This window comes from Strix aluco, chromosome 15, assembly GCF_031877795.1.
Source record: "Strix aluco isolate bStrAlu1 chromosome 15, bStrAlu1.hap1, whole genome shotgun sequence".
NCBI classification, from domain to species: Eukaryota; Metazoa; Chordata; class Aves; order Strigiformes; family Strigidae; genus Strix; species Strix aluco.
This window is the reverse complement of record NC_133945.1, coordinates 10,675,923-10,688,340: the sequence shown is the minus strand read 5'-3', so window position 1 is coordinate 10,688,340 and position 12,418 is coordinate 10,675,923. Positions and strand designations below refer to the sequence as shown.

At 43.8% G+C, this 12,418-nt stretch overlaps 1 protein-coding gene across 4 annotated transcripts; it reads right to left on the bottom strand.

The window, feature by feature from the left end:
* Window positions 1-533: 533 nt before the first annotated feature.
* On the bottom strand, window positions 534-3,761 carry PSMG3 (proteasome assembly chaperone 3). 4 transcript variants are annotated; one of them, XM_074841250.1, is made up of 3 exons: window positions 3,652-3,761; window positions 2,871-3,088; window positions 534-1,080 (listed from the first exon to the last, which is right to left on the bottom strand). In XM_074841250.1, the coding sequence occupies exons 2-3, from the start codon at window positions 3,084-3,086 to the stop codon at window positions 928-930; spliced, it is 369 nt and encodes a 122-aa protein (XP_074697351.1). In that variant the 5' UTR covers window positions 3,087-3,088; window positions 3,652-3,761; the 3' UTR covers window positions 534-927. The 4 variants fall into 4 exon arrangements, with proteins under 4 accessions (XP_074697351.1, XP_074697352.1, XP_074697354.1 ...); XM_074841251.1 differs by having other exon boundaries at window positions 3,658-3,694; XM_074841253.1 differs by lacking the exon at window positions 3,652-3,761 and adding an exon at window positions 3,382-3,503.
* Window positions 3,762-12,418: the final 8,657 nt, after the last annotated feature.

Here is a 12,418-nt window from a genome sequence, read left to right as displayed (position 1 = left end):
TTTGTTACAAGAAGAAGTAAAAACAAATGTGCTTTCCAAGCAAATGGCAGAAGTTTGCTATTAAGCATTGCATTGACTCGTATGACTTAATCTAACACTTTTTTCCAGTGGATTCAGGAGAAACACCCCGTGTAACCCCCCCAAACCCTTCTGTCCCCGTCTCCTACGACTGGTGCTTTAGGAGAGATGTGTTGCCTCTCCAATGTGCTGGTACCATGTAATCCATAAACAGATGTTATTTTGGCTTTTTCTCACCACTGATTTGGATTCCTGTCTTCCACCCTGATGTCAGCTTTCATGAAATTTGCAGAGCATAATTATCTGCCTCTTTCTAAAATCAGAGTGAAAGTGGAAAATGGATTCAGACTACATCAGGAAAGGGACTGACATAAGGACAAAAGCAGTCATATAGGACTCATTTCCTTAAAAACAGGCAAGAAAATTTCCTATTATGCAATTGCTGTTGGTTTGTTACCGAGGCTTGTATTTCAGTTGAAGCAATTTTCACAGAGCAAAAAAGAAAACAGGTAAAATTAGATTTGTCAATGTTTCTTTTATTCAGTCTGCACTGGGTGTTCCCCCTTTGCGGTACAGCATAGCTACAGAGCTTGGCATCTACTGCTCCTCAGGACACAGATGCAGAGCCATGCCATTTCCCAAATATACATCCCACCCAATGTGATAAAAATACTTCTCTTGTATGTTGAGACAATTGTTCTTGTCTCATCACTGACTATATGGACTGCAAACCTGCCACAGTAACGAAACCCACAAATGTTCTACACAGTAGAGAAAAATTCATGAAATTCCTCAGTAAGTCCAAAACCAGCACAAAGACATTCCATCATTTTAATTTCTTGTCCTTTTAAATAAGTGGTGATGAGTCACGGACTCAACATCATTTCCTTGAATCCAGATGGCACAACTTCACCACACTTGGCAACTTCGGATCACTTCCCGTAGAGCTTGTATTCCTTCCATGGTCTTGTCCTTTAAAGCCATGGCAAGAAGAACAGGTTTGTTCCCAGCTTCCTGAGAGACGAATGCCACCAGGTTTTTGGCGCAAACATGGACGAGAGGCTGAAAAGCAAAGGCACAGAGATGCACACTCTCACAGCTGGGAGAGCCCTCCCAGAGTTAGGAGAGGAAGAGTCCTGCAACGACACGGAGCGTGTTGAGAACCTGTCGGTACTGGACTCGGACTGAGCACGTGGCTTGCTGAGCGGTTCCAACACGACTGGGAACAGACACGCTGTTTGGCTCGTCAGCAAAGCCAAGCCATGGTACGAGGAACTTTAGAAAGCATCTTCTCAACCAGCTTAAAAGGGACAGTTTGGACCCATGAGCTACAGTCACCCAAACCACCCTGAAACAACCTAACTGGAGCTGCCCTTGAATCTAGTTTTGCACCAGGTTAGAAAACTTGGAAAGCCGGTACAGAGAATCTTTCCTCCCGCTAATCCTCCTGCCCAAACTACGTGACCTAGTATCAAATTACATGAAATGCCATGGATCAAAACGCCTCTATTTCCATCATAGCCAGATTTCTGAAGAAGTCTCCAGGTACAATTTTCTTTTAAATACTTGTTGCTGAAGAGGGTATGTTCTGCTGACAAGCTCTGGAAAAAACCCTGCAATTCCTAGAGACCCCGAAGTGTTATATACACAGTCTTTGCATGACATCTGTAAAAGACACGTTGTTTTTTACAGAATAATGAAAACCAGAAATAAGTAGTGAGGCTGAAGGAGTGAAGGGATATAAATGAGGTTTCTTTAACAAGAATATCCAGCTTGTCTAGCTTTTATTTACACCCACAGTTACATATTTATCAGAAGGATGAGTTTGCTTGATTTTAGCTATCAGTGTGGTTTGGAAGTGTGCACCGTCCCAAATGGAGATGTTAATGGTGACAAGCAGGAAGGCAGCAAACTAATGAAAGCCTCTTCTTAAAGTTTAGACCGATTAAGATGATAAAATGATTTAAAAATACTACGTAACAAAGTAAAGAAAGGCACCTCCTATTTCCAAACAAAACATAAAACCAGCTTGGGGGTGGAGGTGGTCAGAATTAGCAGACATCACGCAAGGGAAAGCAAAGCATCTCCCATCCAGAGAAGGCAGGCTATTGCTGAAGAACGAGAACTCCATAAGGGGAAGCTGCGGATAGAATCAGGAACTTGTGCTGCTAGAGTTTTTCTAGTTAAGGTTAGCAAGTAATATTTGATAGCTCCAACCCTGATGGAAAGCCTCATAATCTTGTAGCTCTGTAACTTTCTGTTGTAACGCTCGACTAGTTGATGCTTTACGAAATACATTTTCTTCTTCTTTCTCTCTAGCTTTGTGAAATGGTCGATAAAAACTCATTTTGTTGAAGCAAAACAAATTAAACTTTATCAAGGGTAGGTGCTGGCAGGCACACTTGGGAGAGGGCAACTAAAGTCCATTACAGGGCTGGCGTAGATTGGGGGTGGGGTGAGAAAAGGGACTTGAAAAGGAAAACAAACTCACTGGAACAGAAACCCAAAAAAGGTTATCAAAGGCTGCATGTTTGATCTTGCAACCTTTAAATCAACAGGAGCTTTATCAAACCTTCCATAATCACGGCGAAGCAATCCATATCCTGTAGGACACAAAATAACAAATCCCCAAACCACTCACGGTTAGTTAAACTTTTGTTATGTCAAAGAGCAGATGAGCGTGCAGACTTTTCTGATTAACCCCTCTTTCCTCAGAAGAGATTTTTAATCTTACGACTGTGCAAACACGGTTTAACTGCGGTGATTCATCAACTCCCTGGCAACTTGCACAGCCCCACCTACTACATTTCCCCCTTATCGTTGCTGCCTGTGCACTGTGTATCCGCTCTCACCTCATCCTTGCCCAGCAGCACCTTTGTGGTGAGCGAGGGCCTGCCCACGTTATTGCCGATTGTGTTGGGGTCCACGTAGACGATTGTCCCCATCTTGCCGTACTGTGTGACCACCACGAGGACGGAGTTGGAGAACGCCGTGCACACCACCTCCGTCGGGACCCCGTGTACCACCTCCTCTCGCTGCTTGGACGTCACAATGGGACTCACTTCCATTGCTGTGGAAAAAGAACAATAAAACAACAATAACAATAAAATAACATTAGATTAAAAACACGGACCATGGGCTATAAAAAGCCCGAAGCCTTCCCTTCACTTGAAATACCCACGTTAAGTTGATTTCAGGGCACAAAAGCATCCAGAGGTGTGTGTCTGTGCAGGAACAACAGTCAACACCCCACATCCCTGACCGGGACGAGAAATTTAACTGCCCCGCAGCCTGCACTCCCCCCGCACGAAGGAGCTGCCATTTATAGGGTTTCGTGCTAATATGGTTTAACAGTGATCGCACCTATGGAGTGGGCCGTCCCCGAGCCCGACCCGCCGTGCCGTGCCGTGCCGTGCCCTCCCACCCTGTCGCTGGCACCGAGGGGGCGACCCCCGAACCCCGGTTTCCACCCCGGGCCCCGCAAGCCTCGGTGCTTCCTGAGGGAGACGACCGCCCCCCTCCTCCTCCTCCTCCTCCTCCTCCTCCTTCTCTTCCTCCTCCTCCTCTTCCTCCTCCTCTTCCTTCCCCTCTCCCGCCGGGCCGAGGCTGAGGGGAGGCCGCCACCGCCCCTACCCGCACCGGGCCCCACCGCGCCGCCGCTCTCGACCCGGGCCCGCCCCGCCACGGCGGAAGCGGCGCCTTTCCCCTCCCGCCGGCGGCGCGGGGAGATGGCGCAGGGCGGCCGCGGCCCTCCCCTCCCCTCAGCGCCGCGCCGCCATTACCCGCGCCCGCCCGCCGCGCTCGCGCCCGGGCTGGCGCCATTTCCGCGCCCCCCCCGCTTCCCTCAGGGATGTCGCCCCTCGCCGGTCCTGGAGCTGAGCCCCTTCCCCCCGGCCTGGCATCCTCGGCCGGTTTCTGCCCGTTTTACGCTGGCTGCCATCGGCGGCGGGGGGCAATGTCACACGGCGGGAGCCCCACCTGTGGCCGTGACGGAGCGGCGTGTGTCCCTCCTCAGGCCTTGAAGGGACAGGGTGAGCCTGGGGGCCGGAGAGGGGCTGGCTGCTAATTTTGGTATTTTTTAGTTTTTTCCCCTCGTTTCCACATGGAATGCGACCGCTCCTACCCACTGGGTGGTGTTGGCCCACACTTTAAGCCCCAGAGCCTGCTTTCCCATCAAAATAAGTCTGGTTCTGGGCCATCTTGCCTCGGGCCTCCCCTGACAGGGACAGGCCACCCGGCCACCCTGCCTCGCTGACCAGGGGACAAGCAGCGGCGTGTCCAGCGCCAAAATCCTCCACACATGGTCCACCTGCTTCATGGGGCTCGAGGGAAGGATGGCAGCTGCCCGATGGTGCTGGAGTGGGAGATAAGGACATCTGTGAGAAGAGTGCAAAAAGAAACCTTGATGTCCCATAAGCAACACGTGTAAACAGTAATATCTGTTAATTGCATAAGGTTAATTCAGTGCTAATTTTTTTCTTTGAAATACTAGTCCTCATGAATAGTAATTTTGTATACTAATTTATACAAAGCTCTGAAAATTGGCGTTTCACAGAGGTTTACAACCTTCCAGACTTCTGTAATTGCTGTGTCTAAAATACGCTCCAGACCTTCATTTCTATGTGTTAGCTCTCCTTTACCATCTTTCCCACCACACACAAAATATCCTGGTTGTGGCTGAAGCAATAGCTGCCTGAGTTGTGGGTTAGCTGTTCAGGTAACATCTCTTAAAGGACCTCATGAATATTTTTTTATTTTGCATTAAAAGTTTTAACAAAAGTTCGCTACAGGAAGAGCACGTAAACCTTGTGCTGAGAATCCTTTAAGGCACCATTAGAGAGCAGCAGAGGTCCACGGAAAAGCTTTTCATTCAGCAGGTTATTCTTGTGGTTAATTCAAACAGAGAGGCTTGATACCTTTTCGGCACTCCTTGCAATCTGGCAAATAGTCTGTTTTCTAGCACTGCGAAAAAACAACATTTCTCTTTCTTGCTTACCACAATCACTCGAGGCTTTGCCTGTTTGACGGAGATAATAGCAGCTCTTGTCAGTAAAGCCTCCTGACTCATAAAGAAGTTTATTCCTACTCTGCCTTCTCTGGAGAATAATTTTACTTCAGGAAACACAAAGGATCAGATTCTTCCTACCATCCTTGCCAGCCTCCATTTTATTTTTTACATGACGGGAGGACAAGGAGAGTCCACTCTAGTTCAGATTTACATGGAAACACTGCACTTCACTGTTTTGCATTAGTTTGGGACGAAAGAGTTATCTTTAACAGTTTCAATCAGTTGGATATCTCATTTTGGTATGGAGCTGAGGTGGGATATAGCAAACTTGAGAAGCAGTCAGCAGGAGGTAACTGAGCGCTGAATCTTCATCACTGAAAGTAAATGCATTTAAAAAAAATGAACTAAGGAGAAGGCTCCTATTGTCTGTGTGACTGAGGCAGGGAATGGAGATTTGAGAATACACACTGTGGCAGATAACAGGATCTTTCCCGAGGGGTCTGTCTGCCTGCCACCTGCTTCCCAGCATTTTCTGGCTGAGAAAGACATGTATCTGTACTTACACTCCCGTTATCTATAGCACTTCTCCAAAGTTTCCTAATCACATTGCAAACATTATTACATTTAGCTTCATAAACTCTCTTTTGACATAACAGATTATTAATATGCCCCATTTTACGGTCCAAGGGAAATAAAGAATTGAGACAGACAGCAGTTCAGAGCCATCAAATCCTCAGCTGGAGATTCTGCAGGATTTCAGGATCCCTTCTTCCACTTCCATGCACTCGCTGCTGAAGAAACATAAGTCGTGCATGTCACTGTCTCAATTACCAGAGAAAATCAATGGCTGTACAGCCCCATATTTGACAAGAAAAACTACCCATAATATTGCAGCTTTATACCTTTATTATTACTTATTTGAGCAGTTTCTTAATACTCTTCTTTTTAAACTGCTTAAGTGCCTGTGTGTATGTAGACTGGAAAGAGGCTGCTTTTAATAATAATCTTTGCATTTATCTGAACTGATTTTATAGAGCAGATGCGTAAGATCCACAGAGCATCAGAAATGTTTCCCACTTCTCTCAAAGACTAGACACACAGTGTTTCAGGACATCCATCAATAATCCCTGCTCTTGGGAGCGCCTCGCTATCAAAGTGCTGGGTTGGTTTATTAGTTTACAGGTTATTACTTCTCTAGTTTAGATTTCTCTCTTGTATCTTTTATGATGCAGAATATAGACTATGAGCTGGAACCTCAGGTGCAGCTGGGCTCTGGGTTGCGCAGCCAAGGAGAGAGGAAAGGAATTAGTTTGCTCCCTGATGTGGCAGCTGCTTGGGAATTATCCTGACCCTTGTTATAAATCAGGTACGTGAAGCAGAGCTGCCTTTAAGCACATTCCTCTGGACAGAAAATATCGGAGTGCTCCTCTTCCCCTTATTACTGTCACGGCAAGGTCATGGGGATGTGGGTGGTGCGGGGTTGTGTGAGTGCTCTCCCCACAGGGCTGCTCTGTCAAAGGAGTAGGAGGGATGGCAGAAATCTACCTCCTGGTGCTTTCAAGCAGTTCCCACTGCATTTAAGCAGGTAGAGGAGCACATCTGGGGCTGTTCTCAAAGACTAGCTTTAGCCCCAGAAGTCAGGTCTCCCTGGCTGGCTCTCTCTGCAGTAAGTGGAGAGAGGCTTTGTCACTGCTTGGTGCAAGGTAGAAGCACAGCTTTGAACCTGGCTATCCACAGTCAGGAGTTAAGCCTGCTGCAGCTGAGGTTGGCTGTTTTATCTCCTGGTTTCTAGATCTCAGCCTGACACAGGTATGGGCCTGCCAAACATGACCAAAACCCAACTGCTTCTGCACATGGACAGAAATGGGACATCAGGTTTGCAGGGAAGACTGAGGTTAAAGTGTGAGCAGCTGAGGAGTTCAGACGTGTCCAGGATTAGGTGAGAGCTGAACAGCAGAGTTAAAGCTCTGAGGCGCTCATTTTATGTGCTCATATTTTGAAGGAAGGTGAGGGGATTCTGACTCTTCTGTGCTTTGGTCCCTTTCTGTGCTCCCTAAGATAACGAGTAGTATTTCTTATTCTGAGAAACAAGTCTAAAATGTTTGCTTTTATTGTATGGGACATCTCTTACTTCATTTGTTGCACGAGCAAGAGGAAGGCTAAGCCATTCAGGCATTGCAGAACCACTCTAAGCTATTTAGTTGTTGATTAAACCTCTTTTTTTCTTTTTTTTTTTTTTTTCCCAGTGTAGAATTCACCTGGAAAAAACACAGTCTTTTAAGAAAAAATAAACATAATACTCAAAACCAAATTGTTCCTTCTGTGTGAATTGCACTCAGCTGCACATCAGAAACGGAAATGCTGGATGTCTTTGCATGCCTGAGACTGTCAGGTCATGCTATTGTTTTGTTTTCTTGCATTTGCAACTTAGTAAAGAAACAATATGGGAATGCTCGTTAATGTTTGTGTAAATAGTAACTGCCCACATATGAGCACTAGCATATTTTCCTGCGAAAGCTCAATGTGCAGGGTGGAATTTAAACACATGGCAGTAAGCCAGCACACTCTGGCTGGGCCTGGAAAAAACTAGGTAGCAATTTGACTGGAGCTCTTTGGAAGTTTTTTTTTTAGTCAGATTTAGCGACCTATAAATAGAGGAGTACTCCAGCCGTTGTAGGACGTTGTTATGCTGTATCATTTGTGTTTTCTAAGCTACTGTGCAGCCTGGGGAAGGAGGACTTCAGATCCATGGGGTTGGGATGAGAAAGGAGCTCCCTTGGTGCTGGGGGAGAATTTCAGAACAGGGCTACAGCTGAGATTGCAGAGCCTGGCAAAAGTGAGGCAAGTCACACCTACAGAAGGCCGTTGCTGAAAATGATTTCTTGGATGCTTGATCTCGAACAGCAGTAGTTTTCATATACTCAATACCTTTAAAACCAGCAGATCCTACATTTCTTTGCAAAAATTATCCAGAAATTATTTCAACAACCACTGAAATGAGAATGACACTCTTAAAATGTGTGAAATACATGTCCAGAATAGCTCCAGACTACCTAGGACAGCTAAAAGAGCTCCAGCTACCTAAAAGAGACAGGATTACATCATGCAGTCAACCTCGTGCTGTCTAATGATAATTTTATCCCCAATATCTATCATGAGATAACAGCTGGCTGTACTGGACATTGTAGGCAGGGGGTGTGGAGCAGACAGAGTCATCATGAGGCAAGATTGAGTTTGAGTACTGTTTACATAATTTTCATTTGTCAAATAACAGCTCTACATAGATCATGACCATGACAGCGCCTGTGGATGGTATCATCCATCAACTGATCCACCCTGTGAGCAGCAGAAGCTTTGCATTACTGTAATGGCTGCAGAAATTATTTCCATGGATCAGTGAAGAAAGCAGTAATTGCCATAAAGCTCACTCTAGTTTATGCAAGAGTTTTTCAGTTGCTCATGGTGGTCTGTCAGATGAAAGACAGCATGCAAATGGAGTGGATTGTAAAAATAATTGTGGCATAGCTTCTAAGAACAAGACTCCTACCAGTCTGTTCCTAAGAAGTGCAAAAGCACAGAAAATAACAATACGGCTCTTGCAGAAGCAACAAGAGAATGTCAGAGTATTAGTATGATACTAATAGTATAGTCAGTTGTATAAATCACTTAATTGTGACAGCAAATTAAATAGTGTTGTTGTCTAGAATTCACCCATAGTTAAAATGACATATCTTGATGAGACAAATGCCTTGTGTGCTGCCAGTAATAAATTAGCTCCTCTTTCAAGTGAGAAAACAATTAAAAACTTGGTTGAAAAGGGCATATTTTCTCTGTGGCCACTGATCCCTCAAACTCCGGAAATAATAAAGTGTTTCTAATAGTTGTTCATTATTATGCAGTTGAAAGAGGAAAAATCCATTGTCTCATTATGTTCAAGACAGTTATGAAACTGCATTGGGAATATTTGAAAATGTAAGAGGCATCTAACCAAATGGTTTCAACTTTGACAATGTATCATCATTTGCAGTTCATAATGCTGCTGTTAACTTTGGGAGATATCAGTCAGTGCACACAGTGGAAAATGAGAATAAATATTTACTTTTTGTTTATATACTGCATAAATAACAGCAAAGTATGCAGTAGACAGGTCATGATTTGATTTTGAGAGTTGTGTAACAGAAGTTTCAGAAATACAGGAGGTATTCATTTTGCAAAACTTAAATATGTGGAAACATTGAGGCATTTCCCAACAAAGTGGGCAACTCTGTGCCTTGCCAATGAAACAATAGCAAAATGATTTCTGGGTATAGTGAATTGCTCTTGAATATTAGGTGAGAGTTCTATAAAGAACTTAAAAATCAGAGGAGCGGCCCTCTGATTTTTAAGTTCTTTATAGATGTTGAAGATGGGGATGGTGGAAATGCCTGGTGTCTCAATACTTCCTCTTTTGTAGTACATTAAAATTTTTTCCCATCTAATCAAAATTAAAATCCTCTCTGGTGCTGAAGCTTAACACATAAAACATTAGTTATGCTGCAGATCACGATAAAGAATCAAAGTCAGACCTGCATAAAGACATACCATGACAGGGCAAAAGAAGGTAGAGGGATACCCTTTGGTGAGCTGTAGAGGCTCTCAGATCTCAGTCTTTGTCTTCCTATACTAACCTGATCCACTTGCTGTCTCTGAAAAAGTGTGAGGTTTTAGGAACTGGAATCTGTATTGAAGGACTTATCTATGGCAGAAGACTGGAAATACATTTATGAGGAGTATTGTGATTTGAAAGATTTTGTGAGGCATGTGCACATGCTGCAGGAATTTGTATTTAGAAGTGCTTCAAATCCTAGCTATCTCCGTTTCAGAAAACTTGTAGTTCACTACGTCCGCTCCTGTCTCTAGAGAGTAACAGAATAAATATTTTCTCTTGGAAGCAGATTTAACATTTCAGAAACCTGCAAAATATTGAGTCTGTTAAAGCTGAAGTTTAAAGTTAATTTTAACTGACTACATAAATTATTTTATGAATCAACATAAAAAGAAATAAGTATTGAAATTGTTTGTTAGTGCCATTCTAAGTAATGAACTGAAGTTTGTGATAATCGAATTGTGCATTTGATGGACAGTACAAATGTACTCCTAGGAGAAAAATACATTTGTATACTGGGGAAAATGGCATTAAAGTATTGTCCCTTATTTCACAGATGCTTATCTCCTGTTTCTGTACAAGAAACATGATAGTCAAGAAAAGCGTATGTGCTATCAACTCTTAAAGTTTCATCCTGAAAATGAGGTTGGAATACTCCATAAGGAAATCAATGTCATTTTCCTACTCTCTTCTGTCTCTCTAAGAAGTGCTCTGCCTAAGTCCTTCTCTGCTCTGCACTTGCAATTCTTCTTCTGTTTCTCTAGGCAACTTGAGACTGAGCTCATACTTTTGCTCTTAACTTCATGTGAGCCTCCTTTCCTATCTTTTCCAAGAGCATTTTGGAACCACTTTGCCCTGAAACCCTGAGATCAGAGAACACTGGGGGATTAGGTTTAAACTTGTTAAACTGAATTAACACTCCTGCCACATGATTCTGGCCTGTGCCAGTCCTTCTAATCTTGTTCCGAGTTTAGGATAATTTGTTTAGTAGTGCTGATCAGCTGGAGGTTAATTCAATTGGACTTTGGTTATTTATTCATGCCCGGATTTGCTAAGTGTCACAGCAGATACATGAGGTCTCTGTTACAGTTATGAGACGGCTTCATTAGTGTGACGGAGAGTCCATCTGGATGACTTCCCTTCCTCAGTGCGATAACTGGCTGTCAGGGCTCTCTCCAGTGGAAAAAAATCCTTATATAACATCTCCCTTTCATTTGTGTCATAAGTGTATTGATTACAATTTAAAATGCACTTCTCTGTTCTGATTCTGGGATTGCCAATAATCTTTATCAGGGATCCTAGTAGTATTCCAGCTCTACATTTTAAATTGATATCAGAATTTAAAATAAAAGTACAATTGTGTTTTAAAAGCCATTTATTATTAATAATGTGTTTTCATGCAGTATTTTAGTCCCACTCACTTCAAGGTCCACTTTCCCCACAAGTGAAATGCTGCCAGCGCTGGGGTGGAACATGGTCAGTCTTTTACACTGTCCAGAATTAACTACCCAGAAATGGAAGACAAAAAGGAAGAAGAAAATTGCATCTTGCTGAAACCTCTGGAGGAATTTAGGTTGGCAGAACATTGTTACTTGAACTGGAATGTGGCCAGGACACCAGGATTAATGTTAGCACAAAATGCCACTTGATTGCAAGTGTTCGGATAACCTTGGATGAAAGTCTTATCTGAAAAGAGGCTCTTCTGACAGAATAGGGCTCCTGATACTGGCTGGGACTTTGGTTCAGGGTTGACTCAGAGAATTTTTGCTATTTACTTCAGCAGTTTTTGAATGGGACAGCTCTTGAATGGTAACAGATCTGCCCTTCACAGCCTGTAGCACAGCAGATAATTTCCCAGAGAGGATTCCATGCCATAGACTGATGTCTCTTTTTAGAGATGTTTCCTGATGTATCATGCAAACATTACAAATGGGAGCCTGAAGGGATGCTTGTTGGGGAAAGGACCTAAAGATTAGAAAGCAGGAAAAATGTTCAGTGTCGAGAAGGCACTGGGCCAAGCTGAGCTTCTGTGGCCACGTAAATGTGGAATAGCTATTTATGTCATGAAGTTACTCCTGAGCAAGTGAGACCATCATTTGCCTCATTCTTGTTTTATTCTCCTCTCTGAATGTTTCTACTGTCAGTCCTTTAATACATGCTATGGGTTGGGCTGGCAGAACCAGGTGGTGCCCAGCAAAAGCTTTGATGATTAAGAGCAGCGTTAATCAAAATTGCTTCTTTTTCTCTCAATTTTTCAATTAAATTGTAGATCCGTGCTGAGGAACAACCATTAACTTCCAGGGAGTGAGAAATGTTCCCACATGTTTGGCCTTCTTCAGAAAACCCTGTCACAGTTACATACCGTGAAATATGGTTTCCAACAGAACAATGTTCCCAAAACCAGCTGGGACCCGCATTACAACTCAGCATTCTTTGCAGAAGTTTATTTGGTGTTGACTTGGAAGCCAAGTTAGAGCTTTGGAGAGGAGTTTCTACTTATCTACACAACAATGCAACATGGGTCCCGCAGCATCAGCTCCCACAGAGAAGCTGGAGAGAGCAGGACAAAGAGAAAAATGTGTCAGTACCCATCTTTGCCACCACGCGAGTGGCCTGCTGTGGGATTTGATGTTTCTTGCACTGGTCCTGAGTCTTGCATGCCTGCGTGGATAAAAGGAAAGCATCCAGGGACCATGTCGAGGCAGCCTGCCATAAATTATGAAGGGGGCTGTATCTGCAAAAAGCTA

Bases quoted from the DNA above. Each gene is read 5' to 3' on its own strand.
- PSMG3 (XM_074841250.1), bottom strand. From the start codon at position 3,086: ATGGAAGTGAGTCCCATTGTGACGTCCAAGCAGCGAGAGGAGGTGGTA. The intron at 1,081-2,870 runs GTGAGAGCGGAT...TTTGCTTTTCAG, and splicing joins TGCTGCTGGGCAAGGATGAG to CCTCTCGTCCATGTTTGCGC.